Genomic DNA, 23,665 nt, shown 5'->3' with positions numbered 1-23,665 from the left:
GCTATAGTGGCGGAGCAAATGCAAGATTTGTTGGGGTTAAGTCTGTGGCGGCGGTGACATGGTGGCCAAAAAAGGTTAAAAGCATTTAAAGGCTAGGTTTTTTTTTCTTGATGGAGAGGATGGTGAGATGATTTTTACTTTAGATCTTATTTGATTTTCGTATATAATGTAGGCTAATAAGAAAAATGACAGTTGACAAAGATGTCCTTAACTTCGGGTGTTCCTCACGTTTCCTAACGTTTAAAGGCTATGACATGTTTTCACGTTCTCAACCTTGTAGTATTCTCAATTTGCTTGCTTGCTTGCCTGCCTATATATATATATATATATATATATATATATATATATATATATATATATATATATATATATATATATATATATATATAATCCGTAAAGAAATGTAAATATGTTGCTATTATGGGTAAAAAGGAAATATTGTCCACATTGGTAGCAAGAGTAAAGTACGTTGCTATTCCCTGCAATTTGCACATTCATTTTTAGCAAACTTTGCTAACAAGTCAGAACTGCTACCAAGATAAAAAAAACTCATTTTTGTTAAGTGATTTACAACAAAACTAATTCACTCACATACATGTAATATAAGCATCAAAAAAGGTGTAGTTTTGGTGTGGTGTAAATGGAATAATCTGCAAAATTAAGTAAAAAAAAAACATGCCAATTACTGCGAAATGGAAGAGAAGAATTGCTCCAATTGGCTCTCACCTACTAATAACCCAAATTGCTTGGTAAAAACCGCATTAATCTTGTCTTCACCTAAATCTTTCAACACATCTTTTGTTGACATTTCAATGTACTCGTTTAGGCTGTGCACATTTCCATCTGCAACAACAAACAACCAAAAAGAAAATAGTTAAAATTTCATGTTAGCAAACAATAATGAGTTTGATATTAGTATAAAAAAATTATATTTTATACCTTCAGCTACTATGACTTCATATTCAGGTGGATTAGCCATCCAGTTTCCTTGAGAATCCTTCATGTGTCTTCTATCAGAGGCAAAATAACGGAGAAATATAGGAGCATGGACTATACGGAAAACCCTGTCATCATGGATTGATTTATCATCATTACCAAAATTTATAAGGAATATATCAGCAATTTAATAGCCAAGTTTTTTACCTCTGAAATTCAGAAAATAGCTCGAAAGATGGCCTTATACTCTCTGATATATATGACGACAGAGTTGATGGAAATGGAAGAGATGAATCCAAATCCCATACTAAATCCATGGACTTTCCTTCTTTTCTTCTCTGTTAAAGCATCACCAGTTTCAAAATTCAGTAATATATGGTTTAAGATTTCTATATAATTTCAGTTGAATAAATGCATTGTTGAGTGAAAGTTTAAAGGCATTACCTGAATGCAGATTACATGGTAATCCCATAGAATTACCCCATCAGCTCTATGGCTAGCTTTCTGATGCCACAATGGAACCTGCATTATGATAATTAATCAAAATTTATCTATATTTGAGCATGTACAAAAACGTTTTGTAATATTTATCATAAACAAAGGAGAAAACATACATGTTTATTCTCATTGGAAATGAAGACAACAAAGAGATCTGATACATCAGCTACTTTATCTGCACATAGTTTCTTGCAGAGCAAATACACATTTTCTTCGCTACAAACAAATTCAAACACAAAATCTAAGCTCAAAACCCCACTTTTTAAATAATGAAACATCAAAACAAGCTAATGATCAACTCATATATTCATATGAATCCTCTAACAGAGTCTTTGATGCTATAAGTAGCAACAGATTCCATGTCAATTTCCATTTTGAACTTAAAGTATTAGTTCTAAATCGTGGTAATTCAATCTTAATCAAAACTTCCATGCCTCAAATCTTGCAATTACTGAGACGCGGAATCATGATTAACAAAAAGAGATTACCAGATCAAAACTTTGTTCTTGACACGATGATGTCAATTGTGTCTTGAGTTCAGCTACTAAAACTTCAAATTCGCAAAAGTCAATCATGCTGATTAGGGCATATGCAAATGATCATTTAAGCTTAAAAAATAATTATAATACTCGCAATAAAAATCGCGGATTTAATGAATTACAAGGCGGTAGAAACGAAAAATTCGTCCAAGAACATGATAGTTCATAAAATTCACTGAGCATGTTGATCGATTTTAGGGAGGCATTACCAGTAAGAAGGGGTGTGATGAAATTGGGGAACGTCGGAGGAAGTGGAAGAATCTGAACCCAAACTCGAAGCCATCATCTTATTTTGATCTTCAGTAAAATCCACAGGTGTTTATTACTTTTCAAATTTCATCGCTCATCTTTAGGCTTGAATCTTTGGTTATTAGTTGTTACTTATTAAATCTAGGGTTCAAGGCTTAAGAAGATGTTCATTAGATGGGCTGTTCATAAAGGGATAATGACTATAAGGTAAAAGGTAACGGACTTTCGACTTTTATCACATTTAGTCACTAAATTTTTTTTCGTTATCTATTTGTCATTGAACTATTGAAACTGTTCATATATTACCCTTATGACCGGCTGTTACCGGTCATACGGGTAAAATGTAAACAGTGTCAATAGTTTAGTGACAAATAGATAACGAAAAAAAGTTTAGTAACTAAATGTGAACAAAATCGAAAGTTCATTTCCCTTTAAAAAGTTTAATGACTAAATGTGAACAAACTTCCTATTGTATTATGTTTTAGCAAATTATTTATTTTTGTTTAATTGTAGCAACATTTGTTGATGAAGAAATCTATGAAATAAAAAAAAAAACAAAATGTAACATCCGGATTTCCAAGTATCATAATTTAAGTATTTTTCTTTTGAGTTAAGAAGAGAGACTCGACGAGTTGATGCCTCAACTCGTCGAGTAAGGTCGCGACTGATGACTTGGATTAATGAATGGACTCGACGAGTCGGTGAGGCGACTCGACGAGTCCGTGTTGTTGGCAGAAACCCTAAATCTTTGGGCCCGAGCCATATTTAAAGGCACTTATGACCTTCAATTGCGACTACCTTTCCCATAAGTGAGAACCCTAGCGAGCTTGAGTGTGTAGAGTGAAAGGAAGAGCTATCTTGAGCTTTTTGGTGTGATAGATATGGACCCTTCTAGGTCCAGAGAGCCGAGAATATGATGTTTTAGTAGAGTAAACCTTGGGGTTCGAAGTTAGGAAGCATTTATGAGATTTTTATGGTATATATAGTTATTTTCATCTTACACATAGATATGAAGTATTTTATATGAATTACGTGCTATGTGTGCATATTATTTGAATACTTGCTGTCTATGCTGGATGAACGATTTTATACATGTTTTAAAAGATTTAAACAGTATATTTGTTTTATATCTACAAATATGTTGCGGATGAAACATGGGTAGATGAAATAGTTGGTGTGTGATGAAATAAAAATGATGAGAGATATGTGGTGATAAAAAGGTGATGATAATTAGGTAAATCGATGATGATGAATATGTGATGTAGGATGAAAGGAGATACCATAACCTTAACCGACAATGTGGCGATGTAGTCATCTACCAGAGTATAGATGGAGACCACGGACTATTCTAGACAACTCAGTGGAAACACCAGCAGGCCCATAACCTGTAGGTGATGAATTATGAGTTTAGGCGATGTTGTAACTACGTATTCATGCGATGATACTCTAACCCCTTACTATGAATTACGAGTTCAGACGATGTTGTAACTACATATTCATGGGATGTCACAAATTCCGCATGTCAAACTAATGGTCATAATTCACATCAGTGAGAATGGTTCATTTTTTTGTAAAACCAAAATCAGATTGGAAATTTTGATTTTTTATTTTGGAAAATGTCAAACCATTGGTTTTTTATTTCGGTTTTGGTTTTTTGTTTTTTTTTTTAAATATATTTTAAGGGTTCTGTTTTTTTTTTTTTTTTTTTTTTTTTTTTATTTCATAGATTTCTTCATCAACAAATGTTGCTACAATTTAACAAAAATAAATAATTTGCTAAAACATAATACAAGAGAAAGTTTGTTCACATTTAGTCATTGAACTTTTTAGAGGGAAACGAACTTTCGATTTTGTTCATATTTAGTCACTAAACTTTTTTTCATTATCTATTTGCCATTGAACTATTGAAATTGTTCACATTTTACCCTTATGACCGGCAACCGGTCATAAGGGTAAAATGTGAACAGTTTCAATAGTTCAATGGCAAATAGATAACGAAAAAAAGTTTAGTGACTAAATATGACAAAAGTCGAAAGTTCGTTACCCTTTCAAGTCATTATCCCAATATAAACTCAATTTGTTTTGCGTAGATCACCTATATTTCGTGAGACCGTGAGACGCATTTTTTTATTTTTTTTATTTTATTTTTATTTTTTTTAATTTTTTTTAGTTAATTCAAGTTCCAAAAATAATATTTCAAAAAAGAATTTTTGGATTTTTCCATTTATTTTCTATTTTAAAATTATTTTTTAGAATATGTACAGTGTAATATTCTATTAGAATATTTCACGTATTTTTCAAAAAAAATGAAATTTATTTTTATTTATTTTTTGGTTAATTCAAGTTCCGAAAATAATATTTAAAAAAAGAATTTTTAGATTTTTCCATTTATTCTGCATTTTAAAATTATTTTTTAGAATATGTCAGTGTAATATTTTATTAGAATATTTCACGTATTTTTCAAAAAAAAAAGGATTTTTTTTTAATTTTTTAATTTTTTTTTAGTTAATTCAAGTTCCGAAAATAATATTTAAAAAAAGAATTTTTGGATTTTTCCATTTATTTTGCATTTTAAAATTATTTTTAGATTGGGTCTCACGGTCTCACAAGATTAGAATGGTCTCAAATGAACCTGAACCTATATATATATATATATATATATATATATATATATATATATATATATATATATATATTAAATTTCTCCATCCATAGCTGCAGTAATTTGCTAAAGATTTGGCAGAAATGGTCCCTCAACTATATTTGAGTTATTCTTTGGCTTTTTTAACGTTATGTATATTCTTTAGGGTCTTTTTTGACATTATGCATATTCTTTAAGTATACGTGTTAGCAGTCTAAGGCGTCATTATCTTCCCCCACCGTCTCTCTCTCGGTACTGTTCCTCGGGTGACCATATTTACTTGTCGATCCTTCCACCGTCTTCTTTACCTTCAGGTTCCTTCCACCCGCTTCCATTTTCCTTCCAGCGCTGCCAACTCCATTCAATTCATTTACATCATTATGCTAGCTTTGCCGCCGATTTCTTCCGATCATCTCTTTACAAATTCCCTTACTAATACCCACCTGCTTTCTTTTGCTGTCTTCAACTGTGTTTCTAGAGCCGATTCCATCATCTTTCCTTTCCTACTCTACTGCCTTTTCCCTCCTTTTGTTCTTCTTTTTTATCTCACCCTCTCTCCTCTGTTATTTGTTTAGTGGAAAATCGAAGGGTTACAGCTTTACCGATCGTTTGTAACAGTGTCGACCAGTGGCGGCATAGGTGCAGGTCCAGGGAGTTTTAGTTATCCCAGCCACCTGACGACATCGAAGAACAAGGAAGCACCAACTATTCCCATTGATCTGCTACCTTCGTGAGGTGAAAGGTATCAATCGGTCCAAACCTCACATGAAAGCTTATAGTTTTTTTTTTTGCCAAATACATGTTTACACTTTGTATCCCAACAATTCAATGCAGTTATACTCGATCTACAGAAGAACGAGAAGCTGCGAATTTGGAGGTAGTGTGATCGATTTTGAGAAGGAAAAAGAGTGTGGCTTGTGCGAATTGGTGATCGAAATCAGAAGAGGGAGAAGAACCTGTTATCGCTTTGATTGATCTTTATGTTTGCTAACAAAAATCCAACTTCCTTGAATTTCACATACCAGGTTAATTTGCTTTTCATTTTCTTGGACCACTTCAAATCTTCTTCTTCTTTCACTTACAAATAAAATTTGTTGGATGTTGGGTTGTCCTTTCATATCGTTTCTAAACTTGATTTACATAAGAGAAAAAGACTAACATAGGATTGGTTTTGAAACCGGGGCAAATGTCACACCCCAAAACTGGAACGGCGGAAACATTATGGGGTGGATGACGTCATGTCAAGTATCACAACATATGCAATATAGTAATCAAAGTACAACAACCATTGCACTAATAGTAATAGTTTTACATAGTTTACATTTCATAGAAGCATCGAAGTAATACAAGTAATAATATAGGTACAGCTTGGTACTAAACTGTCTTCATCAAAAGCTATAGGGATGTACTTGTCTATTGCTGACCTGAGAATTCAAGTTATTTGAAAGCGAGTATCAGCATTTCTATAAATGTTGGTGAGTTCATAAGTATTTAGTGTCATTTTATTCCAATAACTTTATATAAGTAGTAGTTTTAGAGTATACAGTGAATTAGAGTCCTTTCCAGAAAATCATATATTTTCTAATTAAAAGCAGTCTTTTACCAAGACTGGATAGAGTTATGTTGTAAAAAGTAATTTTTCCCTTAACACTATCATTATCAAAATATGGTATTGATTTTAAAGAAAGTAGGAGAATATCAGGGAAAATAACATATGGCTCAACATTGAAGACTGTTGACCAAGGCAAAAGAAATCATAGACTCCAGGAGAGTATCGAATGAACGGTACGCCTGGCTCAGTCTAACGAAAGGAGACACAGACCCTAGACGGTATCAAATGAAAGATACAGCTAGCAAGGTCTAAAACAGTGAATACAGACCCCAGACAGTATCAAATGAAAGATAAAGCTAGTAAGGTCTAAAACAGTGAATACAGATCCCAGACAGTATCAAATGAAAGATACAGCTGACAAGGTCTAAAACAGTGTAATTCTAAGAGTGTGTTTCTAGCATACAGTGTTAAATATCGTTACCTTAAGACCATGAATTATAAGGTAACATGGAGATACTCGTAATCATACTAATCGACACTAGAGTACTTGACGCCCTACAAGCGTCGGTGTAAGTATGACATTTGTCACCCCTTGGCTTGGTAGGCCGTGGACTGTAGCTAGCAGTCAAGGTGCGGGGGTGTCAATCTCATATAGATCTATACACACAATGTCCGCTCTCCCTACAAGAGACTCTGGTTACCAACTAGACAGCGGAGAAGGCCGTGTCCTGAAGATGTATCCCAAATAGTGAATTCTGATGAAAGTGTTGGACTAGCAATAGAGACTCATAACTGAACCGACCGATGTGAAAACCCATATGTCTATACATGCATACATGTTATATAACTAATGATCAAACGACCTTCAGATAGATATCCGATCCCACCAGACCACATCCAAACGAGGAAAAGGAAATAGGGCGAACTAGCATTCCTAAGTCCTTTAACCATTATTTGTATAGCTATACAAGTATAAGCATACACTTAACTAAGTAGAAGAGTTAACAAAGTAGAAGCGTTTCTCGAAGTGGGAGTGTTAATAAAGTATAAACGTTTGTGAAGTAGTAGCATTAATAAAGTAGGAGTGTTTCTCGAAGTAAAAGTGTATATAGAGTATAAGTGTTTACGAAGTAGTAGCATTAATAAAGTAAGAGTGGTTCGTGAAGTAGTAGCATAAATAAAGTAAGAGTGGTTCATGAAGTAGTAGCATAAATAAGGTAGGAGCGTTAATAAGTGGAAGTGTTTACAAAGTAGGAGCGTATCACTAAGTAAGAGTGTATCACGAAGTAAAAGCGTAAACAAGTATAAGCGTATCTCGAAGTAGAAGCGTTAATAAAGTAATAGCGTTTAACTAAGTAGGAGTATTAACTAAGTAGAAGCAAAATGAAGCAGTAGTATCTAACAAAGTAGGAGTATAAAAACATGGAAGAAAACTTTGGAAAAACCTTTATGCGTAAGAAAATCATGACTTGGTATTCTTTTGTAAAATCAGTTTGAAAACCTTTAGAATTCCTTTGGAAACCTTTCATAAACAAGTTTTAAGTGAAACTTTGATAAAACATTCAGTGCGAGAGTCAATTTGAGGAAAGCTTTGTACAAGTAAAAACGTTTTAGAAAAACCATTTACTGTATCATACTTGGTAAAACAGTTGACAGTATAAGAAATCCTTGTGCATGCGGGTTATCAATCACATGTGATTGATATGATAACTGACATGTTTAACTTGTATTCCCCCCCATAAAAACATGTAAAAACATTTAAAAGGTTCATTCAGGGGTATGAACTCACCTGTTGTAAGTGGATCTGACGGAGGTGCCGGTTGGGTTCTCGGTGTCAAGTAAAGACTTGAACACACTTAGTGACCTATTAACATATGATGACATATGTTTACATACAATTAGTACATATAATACTAATTAAATAAGTATACACATCCTAAAGTGCGGAAAACACTTTGATTAAGTGCTAGGGGTGTCCCAGGTAACATTTAAGGGTGTGTATGACTTAGATAGGGAGTTTACTCTTCAAGAGTAAACTCTTTATAGACTTCACGGCCCTGGGACTAACTCCCCATGAGTTTACGGCCGTAAACTCATGGTGAGGGTGTTCTAGGATGCCAAAAGGTCTTATATCACTCAAAGAATTAAGCTAGGTCCAAATACAAAGTGTATGAATGGATTTAAGGCATCAAATGGACCATTTGAGGAGTTTACGGCCCTAAATAACGAGTTTAAGGCCATAAGCTCCTATATACATGTTCTTTTTGTGTTTTAGGGTCTTAAATGGTAGAGAATAAAATCCTATGTATTTTTCCAAGTCAAAAGAAGAGTTTAGGGCATCATTTGGGCACTTAATGGGAGTTTACGGCCCATAGACCAATTTTATGGGGGTTTACGGCCGTAAACTCCTATTTCCTTAGTTTCTTTAATGTTTAAAGCATTTACATCAATGGGGTTGCCTCTAGACATTTTTTCCAAGGCCATAGGAGGTGTTTGAGGGCATTTCTAATACTTGAATTCGAGTTTACTCCCATGAAGAGGAGTTTACGGCCCAAGCATGTTCTTGGGTAGTAAACTCAAGTTTACTCCCCAAAAGTTAACTTCAAGGTGTTCTAAGTCCGTTCCCATAAGTCATTTAGCCATATCTAAGCCTTAGGGGTAATTTTGAGGGGTTTTGGGGCTTAAAAACCCCACTTAAGGGTGTTCACGGTCCAAGAGTGTTCTTGGGCCGTAAACACATGAATTTGCCCCTATTTGATGTCTTAAACACGAATTTGCATGTTAACTAAGCTATACAACAAGTTAGGGTAGATTACTTACTCGTTTGGGGCTCGAAACGGGCGGTTTTTGGCTCAGAAACAAGTTGTAGAGAGAGAGTGTAGAGAGAGAGTGAAAAGGGTGGAAATGAAGTTTACTCTCCCTTATATAGGGGCTTGAGTTGAGGCTCAGTGGAAATCTACCCGATACTGTTGTTAAACGGGGCTTTTGGTCGCACCCGATTTAGTGGTCGTATTTTGACTTGGTTGAAATTAAAATTTTTCAAGGGGAAAAATTGTGGTGTTTCTAATTTATTTCAACCCTCATAAAGTCATTTAAAAAGTCCCAAATTAATTAACCAGTCCAAAAGTTAACGGACAGTTAAATAAAACGAGACTTATTAACGGAAAATAGTTTAAAAATGACGGAATAGATTTCGGGTTGTCACATCAAATCACCAAATTACCCTTGGGCAAATCACCAAATTACCCTTGATTACAATTTGTGGAGAAATCTTGATGCATAAATCCACAATGTGACTGGAATCCTACGCTTTGAACGCAAAAACAAAGCTGAAATGCAGTATTAAATATGGGTTTGCTGTTTTTTTCTTCGACTTATTTTCGTTTATGTTACTAAAGTTTAATGATTTTCTATTGAAATTTGTTTTGATACACATACAGGCATAGGGGTAGCAAAACGGAATTAGGTTACCTAGCTCAACATTATGATGCTATATACATGACTTCACCTTGATTTGGACCATGGTATTATGAAATTTCCGACTTCTTATATCACTATTTTTGGTTTTCTCATCAATAATATTGCCGACTTCTTTATAAAGATGGTTATGTTAATTCTAATTAAAAGTACTTCAGGTTCATTGCAGGTTTTCACTGCTAAATACTTTCTTATTTGCAAAATCTTGGATATAAGAAGCCATATATAAGCTTCATGGATAGCATAACAATGGGGTTTTGGATTGGTGTATCTGATCATACCTACTACAAAATCATAACACATGCAAACTTAACATTTTAGCATTAAATATTTAAATCAAAACTCGAAATCATACATTTATGACTTTTTTTCTTTTCTACCATACGGGTGTTTTGGCAATGCCAAAAAATGGAATTGGATTCTTCCCAAATTTGTGGTTTGCTTATATAGAAGCTAAGAGTCCAGCAGAGTCAAAATTTTAGTGTTAAATTTTTAAATCAAAACTGTAAATAATACATTTTTGACCTTTTTTCTACCAAAGGACTATTTTTGCAATGACAAAAAATGAAATCGGATTGCTTCTATATGTCAATTTTGCTTATGTAGCAGCTAAGGGTTAAGGATCCAATAATAACTACAAAGTGAAAAGACATAACTACCCTTGTAATATCTATTTATGGCGGGTTCTTATCTTGGTTTGGCTAGCAATGAAGCTTTAAATAACACACAATCATATTATTCAGACATGTTATTAGCTTCATGTTATCAAAGGTATGACTAAAAAAAATTAAAGGTATGCATCCAATTTATTAAACAATATACACTTTCTTTTGTCATTTGAATTTTGGTTTGAGCAAAGGCAGAAAATCGAATGGATGTAAGGGAAACTGGAGTCGCATATGGTTTGAGCAAAGCTGGAAAAACAAAAAAAATGTTGTTAATGACGCCTTAACAGAAGATGAGGAGTTGAGGAAGTGATGAGGTTAGACAGAAATCAGGAAAATCAATCGGTTGACAAGTGATATCTTCAAATGACGCCGTTTTTCAGGACAATCAGATTTTGATTAAGGATTTCAAGCATCAGTAAAAAGAAATTCTTATGCCCTTTCTGACTTTCTCACATTTGGATATAACCTTATAGATCAAAAGTCCCACAGTCCTATGCTTTTTGCTTAATTGTTTTTCAGTACTTTTTTTTTCCAACCTCTTTAGTTTGGAAGTTCCAAAATTAATTGTGGCTGCTCCTTTTTCATTCATCTTTGCCACAAGTTTTGACAAGATTCATTTTTTTCATTTTTTGACTTTATCCCGTCACAAATATGATTTATTTTCCATGGTTACATCTGATTTTTTTAGTTTAAATCTTTTTTGTTTCTGTAATTATAGTAAAAATTTTGTGCTATTACTAAATGTTTTTGCAATTTTTGAATCTTTAAATAATTGCCATTAATAGTCCGTTTAGAACTTGAATTATGTTTCTCGAGTCATTCAATTTGCAAGTCGATTTGGAGGAAAAGCTTCCAATTTGGAAAACATTTAAGATTTGATTGTATGTTCTTTTTTTTTTTTTTTTTTTTTTTTTTTTTTTTTTTTTTTTTTTTTTTTTTTTTTTTTAATTTTGGGGTTATTAATCATATTGCATAACTCTATAATTTGTTTATGTTTCTTGCAACATAAACAATGGTTCATTCACAAGTTAGTTTCACAATCATATATATGAAGCAATTGTTTCTTCATTTTCTTTCATATATATTAACTATTTATTCTTTTTACTTGAATGGATTTGACTGGAATTGGAATTCAATTCCATTCTGAACAAGTGTTTGGTTTCAAGAAAGTACAGATAGATTTCAATTTCTAATTTGTAACTAATTAAAATATTTTTTCATTCAAAGGTGTCCACTTTACTGGGTTGTATCTCATCCGTTGTTGGATAACCAAAAAGGGTTCAATCACATCCATCCAAGCTATCAATTTCCCTACTGATGATGATTTCACCAATCCTACCCCTGCCATCACTTCTACTCACTTAGATGCCACTATTGTACTATGTCGACGGGTAAAAGGGTATTTCGGTCATTTATTCATTTGTTGTCTGTTCAGCTTTATGACACTGATGGATTAATTCTAAAAAATGGGTACATATATTTGACCTTAACATTCAGTGAAATATTTGTTTGAAGTTATTGCACAATGAAATGTGCATCTTAAATCTTATTGAAAAGTCCAACAATTTTTTTTCATTGATAACAAATATCTCATTATTTTAGAGGAAATGTTAAAGTTGACTACTGTCAAGTGGTATTTGTTGCTTTTACAATTATGCCATTGACAAGGAGAAATTTTAGAGAAAAAAATGAATCTTTTTTTTTTCTTTATATTTTGTTAATTGGAAATCATGGGCAGTTTGTAAAGTTGGGATGCATCGAGATTCAACAGTAAACAACAAATGTTAGATATGGATGTTTGTATGAAATACCCTTTGACATTGTCACTTACATTTAACTTTCGCATTACTTTCATTATAATAGCATAACATTTTTTCTAAATCAAAATAAATATCCAAAAAACTTCAATCTAGTGACAGAAAAATATGACATCTTAAGACTATTAGATTTGCGAGAGACGACCAAAACTATTAACGATGATCTTTGATATTAGCGGCGAATCCGACCCCTGCGAAGCGGGGTTTCCTATCTAGTTATTATTATTATTATTATTATTATTATTATTATTATTATAAACATCTTAGGTAGTGTTTGTTTTTTATCTGTAGACATCTTCTGTCTGTGCCGCGCAGACCACGCGCAGACATTAGCCTTCGCAGACTGTTTGTTTTTTTGAAATCTGCAGACCTAAAAATGTATGCGCACCCTCTTCTTGGCGTAGATGTGGACCAAGGTCTTCTAACATTTTCAGACATTTTCTAGCCTAAAAAAACATATATATCCTTATTTTTTTTTAAGTTTTTTTTTTTTTTAATTTATATTTTTTCCAACTTTATTAATGATAAACAATTTGAAAAAAAAAATAAAAAACTTGAAAAAAAACGTTCGACGATACAAACATGATATTTTTGAAAAATTTATAAATAATGATTTATTACAATAATAGTTGTTGAATTTGTTTATATAAATATGAAAAAAAATCATAATATATTCTTATATTTTTTGTTAAATTTTGTAAAACATTATTTAATACAGTATTAGAGAAAATATTTATGGTACGTTTTTAATGAATTTAATTGAAAAAATCGAAGTTTATTTCCATCCATTCATGTATCAAATTTTTTGATCACTAATTATAATGTTTAGTTATAACTTTGCAACCAAAGTTGTTGGTTTTTTATCAAATATAAACGTTAATTCATACCATTTTTATTTTTATTTTTTATACAATAATAGATAAAAGTTTATCTAGATTTGTTAATTATTTATAACAAAGTCATAAAAATATTAAAAAATCACTTTGAAGTTTAAAAAAAATCATTTTATTTATATTTCAGTTTATTTTAATAGCCCGCAGATGTTAAAAAAAAACAAACAGTCTTTTTTTTTTCAGACTGCAGACGTTTGGTCCACCTCTTCTACTGCAAAGGTCTACAGATGTAGTCTGTAGACTCTGACATTTTACCTCAAAAAAAACAAACACCTTAGTATTATCTTGTATTCGGCCACCACTTCGGCTGGTTTTTTGTTTTTATTTATATAGTTTTTGTTCTAAAAAAATAAAATGAAGGTATCCCAGCACAAAATTGATATTTTATAGAGAAATTTTCGTATATGTTCTTGCAACATTAAAAATATTAAGTCTGTATCATTTTAAAATTCATAATTACATATATATTCTTCTTAACCTATTAAACTCACATTTATATCCAATCTTATCATTTAATGATATATAAATCAATTTAATACCATAAATATATTTAAAAATCAAAATAAAATGTGACTGTACTAAAATAACATTTCCAAATCATTAAAGAATAGAACTAAATAAATTTAATTAGAATTAAACCTAATTAAATATGGGAAACCTCAAAAACGTGATTGACAAAAACCTCCAAGATCTTAAACACATAAAATCCAAATAATTGATAGTTACAATATACAAATTAAGCCTCGTTAAACAATTGAAACCTCGCAAATAATAATATCTTCCTGATGAACATGAATTTATACACCTGCTTCAATAGCTTCATGATACATACAAAAATACTCGGCAAGTTGGAAACTTTAATATGCTTTTATAATTAAATTGGTCACATATATTTTGACATACTAAAATCTCATATATAACTCATACTATTCATTCATCGCATGTATGAGGCTAATGTATTGATTTAAGGCAAGTAAGCATATAGTGTATTTTGGTTTCATTCAGAGACTTAATTTTGCCCCTGGTTAACAATTTATAGCAAAAAGTAATAGAATTTAATCACACATATAATTTTAAAAAGGGTATTTTGGTAAATTTATATGTATTTTTGATTTAAAATATATTTTTTGGTATTAAATTGATTTATATCTTAATAAATTATAAGAGATGATATAAATGTGAGTTTAATAGGTTAAGAAGGATATGTGCGTAATTATAAACTTTGAAATGATATAAACGTAATATTTAATGTTTGCAAGGACAGATATGAAAATTTCCCTATTTTTTAATGTTCATGCGTAAGCAATAGATTTTTATTTTTCATATGCACAATAACTTATATTTTAAAATATTATATTATATAATCTTATAAAAAATAAATAATACGTATGATTTTTTTATTTTTTATTTTTGTTGAAAAAGCATTGCAAACTACAAAGTATCTGTTTATTCCACAAAGTAGTGTTTGTGAAATAATTATATTTTGTGAAATTGTTTAAGTGAACTTATACAACGTTTTAAATTTTACTAAATTCTAGATTTCACAAAATAGTTTTGAACATCCTATGGATTTTGTGATTAGAGTTTAGAGAGAATGCTCCAGTCTCTTGATAAGAATAGTAACGTTTGGTAATCGCGCAACCATTAAGATTAGTTATGGTTTAGAAAAATATAAAATTTTTGTTTACATTCATGAATATCTCTCTAACTATTTACTTTGAAAGAAATACTGTAATAAAATATTTTGCATTCATCAACACTCATGTCTCTCTTGGAAGTTTTCTTCGTGATTCTAGAAATATGAAAAGGATGAGTTGCATAACATCTCGATTTGAACAACACAAACAATTAAACCACATCGAGAACATGCCAATTATCAAATATAACTAAATATCAAACATATTTAGGAAGAGTGGTATTAACTCTGACAATACGTGTCTATGGATCGTACATGTTAGTGAGTAGGGTTTAAGCTCAAACCATTTAGGGTTTAGATTATGTCTTCATATTTATATGAAGTTTAACCTTGCTATTTATCGATAAAAACAATCTATTATCTTACAGTACATAGTTGTCAGATACAAAATTTACACAATATAGATTGTAAAATATGTATTGGGTATCGAACACGAACACAACACGTAGCAAATTCGAGTGAAACGTGACACGACATTAATATACATGTTTTTAACCGTGTTAAACGAAAACACAAATTTACACGAATAAACACATTTCATTTACAAGACACAAATTTGTTTATGCGTCACGTGTGAACACAAATTAGTTTATAAGTGTTGTACGTGTCACATGTTGACATGAATTTACACAAATAAATGTGTGTTTATGCGTATTTATGTGTCACGTGTCGTCACAAATTTGTTTGTGTCTTATACGTGTTTGAAAAGGGAAATTTATATTTGACAAGTGTAAGACACGAAATATATATTTAAAATACATGTCAACATGAAATACAATTTTTAAAACACGTATATGAAAACTAGTGTCGTGTATTAAATTGTCCGGTCTAAGAATTTTTTTTTTCTTGTTATATTTTTATAAACTGTTAATTAATCTTTATCTTTAAGAAATTTATAAAAATCATCCTTATATAATTATCTCATCAACCATATGTAACAGCCCGAAAACTAGGTACCCTTCTATTTAGCCCCTTCATCTTCGTTATGTTGCCATTTAGGGTTTGCATGTTAGGCGAGTACGCTGGGCGTACAAGGAGTACGCTGCGCGTACTCGTGCGCTTTATTTGGACGCGTTCACCCTCAGGTACGCTGGGCGTACCCAAGGTTACGCGGGGCGTAACCGGTCCAGACCTAAAAACCCTAATTCATTCGGAGGGCTATAAAAGGAATGTGTGGCTCGACTTCTCAGCCACCATCCCTCAGAAAGAAACCCTAAAGAGAGTGTGCATCCGTTCTTAGGCCATTTGTGAGTATTCTAAGCTTGGTGGTGCCTTTTCAAGGTAGCAAAGGAGAAGAGGAGCTCATTGGGAAGGCTAGAAGTGGTACTCAAGTGTGGATCTGAGCTTTGCAAAGGTTGAAGCTTCATTATAAGGTAAAAAGCTCGGATCTTGTCCTATAGTTCTTGTAATATGCTTCAAGTACCATTTTCTAGGGTTTTAGTCCCAAAGGTGGAGACTTTTGAGCAAATGGTCTCCATAAGCTTAGATCCTTCGTATTTCTGGTCTATTTGAGTTGTAGACTCATAAAAATGTAATTTTGGTCGTGAATATTGCACCATGCACGAGATCTAGGTCCTTGAGTTGGAATAGAATGATGTTAAGAAGTGTTGGAGCCTTTACAGCCATGCCAAGGCTTAAAGGTCTCGACTTTATGGGTATAGACGCATAAACAGAGCCGGATCTAGAAGTTGGAGTAATGGCTTAACCGATTAAGACCAGAAATGATGTATGCTAAAGTCTGATGATTATGCTGGGCGTAACTTCCAGTACGCACAGCGTACTGGGTGGAGACCCCGATCCATGGGTTGGCGATGTACGCCCCGCGTACTCATAGGGTTGACTTTTGTTGACTTTTTAGGGTTTTGGTCAACATGAAGACTTTGGGACGAGGAGGGCTAAAATGGTCTTTTACCCTCTGAGGATGATGATAAGGGGTAAAGTTTAGTTGTGGAAGTCTTGATTATTAAAATGATATTTTTATGATTAGGCGAGGTAGAGTCGTCGTTGGGTTTTGGAGATAGTGAGTACGCGAGATCTTAGACTTTCCACGAGGTGAGTCTTCTCACTATACGTTACCTTGAGTGGTATTCTGAGTTGGCCAGAGGGTCTTATGTGCTATTTATGAGATTATATGCTATGTGTTATTTGTATGCTGTATGACTATATAGACCGGACCGGAGGGTCCAACGATTCAGACCGGGCCAGAGGGCCCAATGAGCTATGACTGGACCAAAGGGTCCGACGAGCTGCGGGACTGGAGGGTCCCGCTGAGACATCTTGACCGGAGGGTCGGGTTTAGCCTCGAGTGGCGTATTTGTGGTATGTGGTATTTTGGGGAACTCACTAAGCATTATACTTACAGTTGTTGTGTTTGATGTCTCAGGTACCAACGAGGATCGTGGGAAGGCGACGGCTTGACTCGTACACACTCACACCGATGGAGTTCACATTAGAGAGATCTTGGGGGATTTGTTTTGAAAACACTGTTGTTTCGGATTTGAAATTATGATATGATATACATTTTGTGGTTTTAAAAATTAAAAATTTAATTGGAAATTTTACGTTGTTACACCATATATTTAAGAAAACCATAAAATGATCATCACGTTTGAGAAAATTACAAAAATAAACCTTGTAAATTATATAATGGCCCTTACCTTTGAACAATTATAAAACGATCCTTAGGAAATTAGCTAATGGTCTTTAAAAATTACATTAATAGTCCCTGTATAAAAGTTGTGTTTTAGGAAGTAGTAGAGTTGTAAACGAACACGAACAAGGTCTTGCTCATGTTCGTTCGTTTAAGTTAGCCGAACAACAAACGAACACGAACGGATAAACGAACGAGATTTTCTTGTTCATGTTCGTTCTTTTAACAAATTATTTTGTTCATGTTCGTGAACATGCTAAACGAATATAAACGAACAAACAGAAATGAACAAAGATAAAAAAAAAAACACAATTGAACATATATACACATAAACGAACATATAATATAACAATATAATAAAAAGGTTGAATATAAATAGATATAAATAAACTTAAATGAACGAACATAAATGAACGTAAATGAACATCATAAACGAATGTTTACGAACATAAATGAACGAACGAGACCATTGTTCATGTTCGTTCATTTAACTAAACGAACAATAATTTTTGTTCATGTCCGTTCATTTATTAAATAAACGAACTTTCCGCCGAACAGTTCATGAACGGTTCACCAAACGTTCAGTTCGTTTACAGCCCTAGGAAGTAGTGCACTTTTGTCGTATTGTATTTTTACAATATTGTCAATTAGTTATTATCTTTGAAAAACTTCTTGAAATGGTCCATACAAAATTATCTAATGGTTTATATGTTCGAGTAAACTATTAAAATGGTCCTTATGTTTGAGAAAATTATAGAAATGGACCTTTCAATTTAACTAATGGTCTCTATGTTTTGAAAAAAATTACAAAAATTATGTTTAAAGAAAATATAAATAGTCCTTTTGTAAAATTTATGTTTTATTTAATGGTCTTTATGTTTGAGAAATTTATAGAAGTGGTCCTCGTAAAGTTATCTTATGGTCCATATAGTTGAGAAAATTATAGAAATAATCACAAATGATACATATATAATAGCAAAATTATAAATTTAGTTTGTTTGTAAGATAAAATTATAGTAATAATTCTTATGCAAAGACAAAGTTAAAGAAACTATACCTTTATAATAGCGATATTACGTAATTGATCCCTATAATAGCCTAATTAAAGAAATAATCCCTATGTAATAGAGTACCAAAATTACAAAAATAGTTCTAATACAAGATCTTCTCACGCATTCAAAAGCTTCTCACGCATTCAAATGGGTTTGAAGCGAAATACGAGTAAAATCGACACTGAGAAATCAATTTGACTGATTGAGTTTGAGAGTGAGCGTGAAATTGAGACTTGATAGTAAACGTCGATTTCATATGAGAACGATTTTGGGAACTAAAAGTCTCAATCTCGGCAGACTGTAGTGACAAAGAATTCTGATTTCAAGGATTTTGGAGCGAAGGGGATTTCTTTTCATTTTGGAATCGTCGATTTCGAGTCGATTTAATTAGTAATGAGAATTAGATTTGAAAGTGGGCTGGACTAGTCAAAATTTAAAAAAAAAAAAAATTAAATGTAAGGGTGGGCCTGGGCTTACTCAGGCCCAGGCATGACTCTGCCATTGCTCGTTGAGGTTCGTTGGATCGGGTTTTACGAATTTTAAATATTGGTTGATTATGTTAGATACTTTATTTCTCATTGCTGACATATATTGTGTTATCGTTCATCATCCGAGCTAAAAAGGTTCTACAACATGGTTCCCATTTTGGTATGACCCTGAAGACATCCCTAATCATGCACTTGTTGGTTCTCCCATGTTCATGATAACCATTATGTGATTTGTTGATTTATAATGAACATATCCAACACCTAATGTTTTGTCAAATTGACGTATGTACAGATTAGAACGGTTCGTTGGATAAGAAAACTTATATAATGTTCGACTGGACGTTATGCTCCGTATGGTACGCATGATGCATTATTCAATTGTAATACTCAAACTGTTAGTATATCCGATTATTAATAAAAACAAACTTTGCTTTGTTATTATTATTTTTTATATATTTATAATGTTTTTTCTAATATATATATATATATATATATATATATATATATATATATATATATATGGGCTTAGGGAATATGTGGCTGTCATGTACCTAAGCTTATATATAGAACCCTCCAAACAATATAGTTTTGATCCATTTATATCCAAACTAATAATAATATCTCTTTTACTATTCTTCCTTAATCATGTGACTTACTAAATCGATCAAATTTATATTTTTTTTCTTCATTGTGTCTAGGAACTTAAAACATGAAAAGTCGGGATCATTTAATCAACCCTATTAAATTCTAAATGAAAACTAATAGAATAAAAGATAAAAGAAGAACATGTCATAACTCAATCAAGCTTTTCATAAAATCATTTGATATAGTTTTACAATTGAAGGACAAAATGTTTGAGTTATATTTCGTTAAAAATATTGGTTTTTTATTTTTTCTATAAATTTCAATAATTATTTGTAATAAAAAAATATATAATTGATCTTTTTCATTCAATAATTGAACTTAATTCAATGATATTCTATTAAAACAAAACTAAAAGAAAATAAAATTGGATTTGTTTTGTTTAAAACTACTTCGTTTAAAAGGTTCTATACTTAAGCTTAAATACATAACAACCATATATTCAGTTTTATATATATATATATATATATATATATATATATATATATATATATATATATATATATATATATATATATATATATATATATGAAAAAAACATGATAAATGGATACATATAAATGGATACATATCGACTCACCTTTGCAACTTGATTTAAACCAACTTGTTTTTCTTATAAGACTTTTATCAAAGCTTAAAATTGACAATGATTACTAAACATCTCCAATATGGCGTATTATAAAAATATGAATATTCCTCCTATTAATCGGTTAGAGAATTTCAGGTATTACTAAACATCTCCAATATGGCCTATTATAACAATGATTACTAAAAAGCCTCAAGTTCGATCAGGGTTTGTGGTTGATGATGGTTCGTGCTTGAATTTAGAAGATAGGGAAGGATTTTAGGATAGTAGACTTACAAAAGTGAAATAAGAAATTCATCGTTTTAACCCTCAATGGTTAAACATATTTGGTTGCTTAAGCAGTCGTAAGATAATTATTATAATTATTGTATTTATTTCACAGCCTTTGGATAGTCCAAAAGGTATAACCACAACCAACATTGAAGCCGTATGATAATAAGGCCTTCCACCATCAGACAATTGGAAGCACCCCTTGACCCTCGTAACAAAAATAAAGAAAAATTGTTGGTGACCCACCAACACCAAGTTGTATGGTCACCTAGATGCCTACTTCTATAATTTGGACTTTTATAGGTCAAAAGTTTATGTATTGACATTAAGAAATAAACAATGGCAACTTAAAAAGAATATTAGTTTCTTGAACGAGTGATGAATGCAGGCGTAGAGTTCTTATAATATATTTAACTTTTGTTTAAAATATATTCGACAAATATTTGTATCACTTTTGTTATACAAGTTTTTAATTATATTCTTGCAGAACAAAAACATAAAATCACTTTTGTAGTTACACATATGTGTAGTATATAAAATGATTTTTTTTGATAATTTCTTTAAATGAACGTTAAGTCTAAATTTTGATGAGATGTTACTATGGCTTAAAGTTACATTCTATTTGGTGTAATGTTTTTTTTATTTAGAATAAATCAATAGAGGTGGACAAAATTCGCTCTGGACGGATAGAACTTATTAATCATATCGAGACCGGATCAAATCAGTTTAGACTTTAGATTGATTAACAATTTGATTTGAGATTAAAATGAGTTAAGTTTGACTAAAAAGACTTATGGTTAGAGATATTAGAGGTTTGAGAAAGTGCTTATTTCTTAAGGGTTGACCAGTCGAGGTTTTAACTCTTATGACGGAAAAAAGACTAATATTATAAACTAGTTGTGAGACCCGTATAATATACGGGTTGATTAAAACAAAATGTTAAGTATGAACGATTAAATAGAAATTTTATTTGAATTTGAAATTGAAATAAGTGAAAATTATGAGAAAAAAAGATGCAAAGAATAAATTAATTAAAATTATGTGTTTAGTGTGTACTAAACGTGTTAATTATAATAAAATATTAAACATAAATGTTTAAACTGTAAATTTATTTAGAATTGAATTTGAAATTTAAAATTTGATAGTCATTATGGTAGGTTTAATTTTTGGAAAGTAAATTAATGATATATTGAAAATGAAAATTAAAGTAATGACAAGTGGAAAATAAATATATCTTAAATTATGACAAAATGACATGTGGCAAATTGAATGAGAGAAGGACATGTGGCAAAATCATTATTATTTATTAAGGTAAGAAGCCTTAAATTTTTAACGCGTAATTGGAAAAAGCCCTAATATTTTTTTATTATTGCTATGACCACAACTTTATCGCAAAATTATCACTCTAGTCCACTTAACGAGTTTCATGGTTAAGTTGGTTAACTTTTTTTTTTTGCAAAATCAGTCCTAAAAAGTTCAAATTTAGTCTCTGATGTTTATAAAAAATTACACCACATGATTTTTTAACTTTATTTTTTGTTTCTTGTATACTTTATTTATTTATGTTTTTTTATAAATATATGTACATTTTATTTTCTTTATATATATATATATATATATATATATATATATATATATACTTTTTTTATTTTCATTTTTTAACTTTATTTTCAATAAAAATTTTAAAATTTTTTATCTTTTGTTTTCTATTTTTAGTGTATATAACTACATATAGAGTATATTAGAGTTTTTTTTAGGTTTTTTCATATTTCTTTTCGTATTATATTTTTTTTTCATCTTTTTATATTTTTATTTTTTTCTTATTTGTTTTCTAATTATTATTTTTTTTTGTTTTTTTGTATTTTTGTATTTTTATCATTTTATTAACATTTTTCAAAAAATATAAAATTTATTAATATATTAGAGTATATAACAATTTTGATAATTTATAGTTTTTATAATTTTTTTATTTTTATTCAAATAAATAAAATAGTTATGTTTATATTTGTAATTTCGATCCAACTTATTTTCTTTTTATTCTTTTTTTTCTTTAGTGCTATTATATTTCTGGTACGAAAAAATGAAAATTAAAAAAAATAGCTTGAATTAGTGTTTCAATGTGTTATATAACTTGCAGATTAAATCATATTTCTATATGTGATATCAATAGATTAAATTCAAGATAATATTTTTCAATTTGATAATAGATTAAACAAAATAAATAATAGTTGGTCTATATAAAAAAACTTGTTATAATAATTTATATTGAATTCAAGTTCGTTTACTTGAATCAAAGTAAATAAAAACATTAGAAAAACCATACATAACCAAAATAGGAAAAAAAAATAGAAAATAAAAGGTAAAAAGATAATAAAATAAGTCAAATTGTTGAAAAAAAGTTAAAAAATGAAAATAAATAAAGTATATAAAAAAAAAGAAAATAAAAAAGGTATATACATTTATTAAAAAACCGAAAATAAATAAAGTATACAAAAAACAAAAATAAAGTTAAAAAACCATGTGGTGTATTTTTTTGCAAACCCTAGGGACTAAATTTGAATTTTTTAGGACTGATTTTGTAAAAAAGTTAACCAAGTTAACTATAAAACTCGTTAAGTGGGCTAGAGTAATAATTCTGCGAGAAAATTATGGTCATAACAATAATAAAAAAAATATTAGGGTTTTTTTCAACTACACGTTAAAAATTTAGGACTTTTATAATATTAGTCCGACGGACAAATTTATAGTTTAGAATTAGAATTTAGAGTATCTTTGTTAGCTTTTCCTAAGTAAAATGGTTAGATTATTCAATTTTCCGTTTTATTACTTATTATTTACATTTATTATATATAACTTTGAGCTCACACAAATAAAAAAAAAGTTTATTTTCAATCAACTAATTCTAAATTATCACATCAAACAAGACTTGAATCTTTAATTTCTTGGAAGAAAGAAATCTTTTCCAACTCCTATACTCCTTTGATAATTAAGTATTAACCTATAAAAGAAAT

The 23,665-nt window shown here is 30.7% G+C and overlaps 1 protein-coding gene and 1 long non-coding RNA gene across 2 annotated transcripts; one reads left to right on the top strand and one right to left on the bottom strand.

Annotated features, from left to right (window-relative positions):
- Positions 1-539: 539 nt before the first annotated feature.
- Positions 540-2,395, bottom strand: LOC145077102 (amino-terminal glutamine amidohydrolase). Its single transcript, XM_079022883.1, has 6 exons — positions 2,183-2,395; positions 1,551-1,650; positions 1,381-1,458; positions 1,144-1,274; positions 940-1,064; positions 540-843 (listed from the first exon to the last, which is right to left on the bottom strand). The coding sequence occupies exons 1-6, from the start codon at positions 2,257-2,259 to the stop codon at positions 683-685; spliced, it is 672 nt and encodes a 223-aa protein (XP_078879009.1). The 5' UTR covers positions 2,260-2,395; the 3' UTR covers positions 540-682.
- Positions 2,396-9,633: 7,238 nt separating this feature from the next.
- Positions 9,634-11,123, top strand: LOC145077093 (uncharacterized). The gene is made up of 3 exons (XR_013692952.1): positions 9,634-9,767; positions 9,856-9,939; positions 10,051-11,123. It is a non-coding gene; the product is annotated as an uncharacterized LOC145077093 (long non-coding RNA).
- Positions 11,124-23,665: the final 12,542 nt, after the last annotated feature.

This window comes from Lactuca serriola, chromosome 9, assembly GCF_051521515.1.
Source record: "Lactuca serriola cultivar US96UC23 chromosome 9, Lser_US96UC23_V15, whole genome shotgun sequence".
NCBI classification, from domain to species: domain Eukaryota; kingdom Viridiplantae; phylum Streptophyta; class Magnoliopsida; order Asterales; family Asteraceae; genus Lactuca; species Lactuca serriola.
This window is presented reverse-complemented; position numbering and strand designations above follow the sequence as displayed.

Excerpts from the sequence above, each read along its gene's own strand:
- LOC145077102 (XM_079022883.1), bottom strand. The coding sequence starts at position 2,259 with ATGATGGCTTCGAGTTTGGGTTCAGATTCTTCCACTTCCTCCGACGTT. Across the intron at positions 1,651-2,182 it reads CATCACACCCCTTCTTACTG|CGAAGAAAATGTGTATTTGC; the intron begins GTAATGCCTCCC and ends ATTTGTTTGTAG. Across the intron at positions 844-939 it reads TGAAGTCATAGTAGCTGAAG|ATGGAAATGTGCACAGCCTA; the intron begins GTATAAAATATA and ends TTGTTGTTGCAG.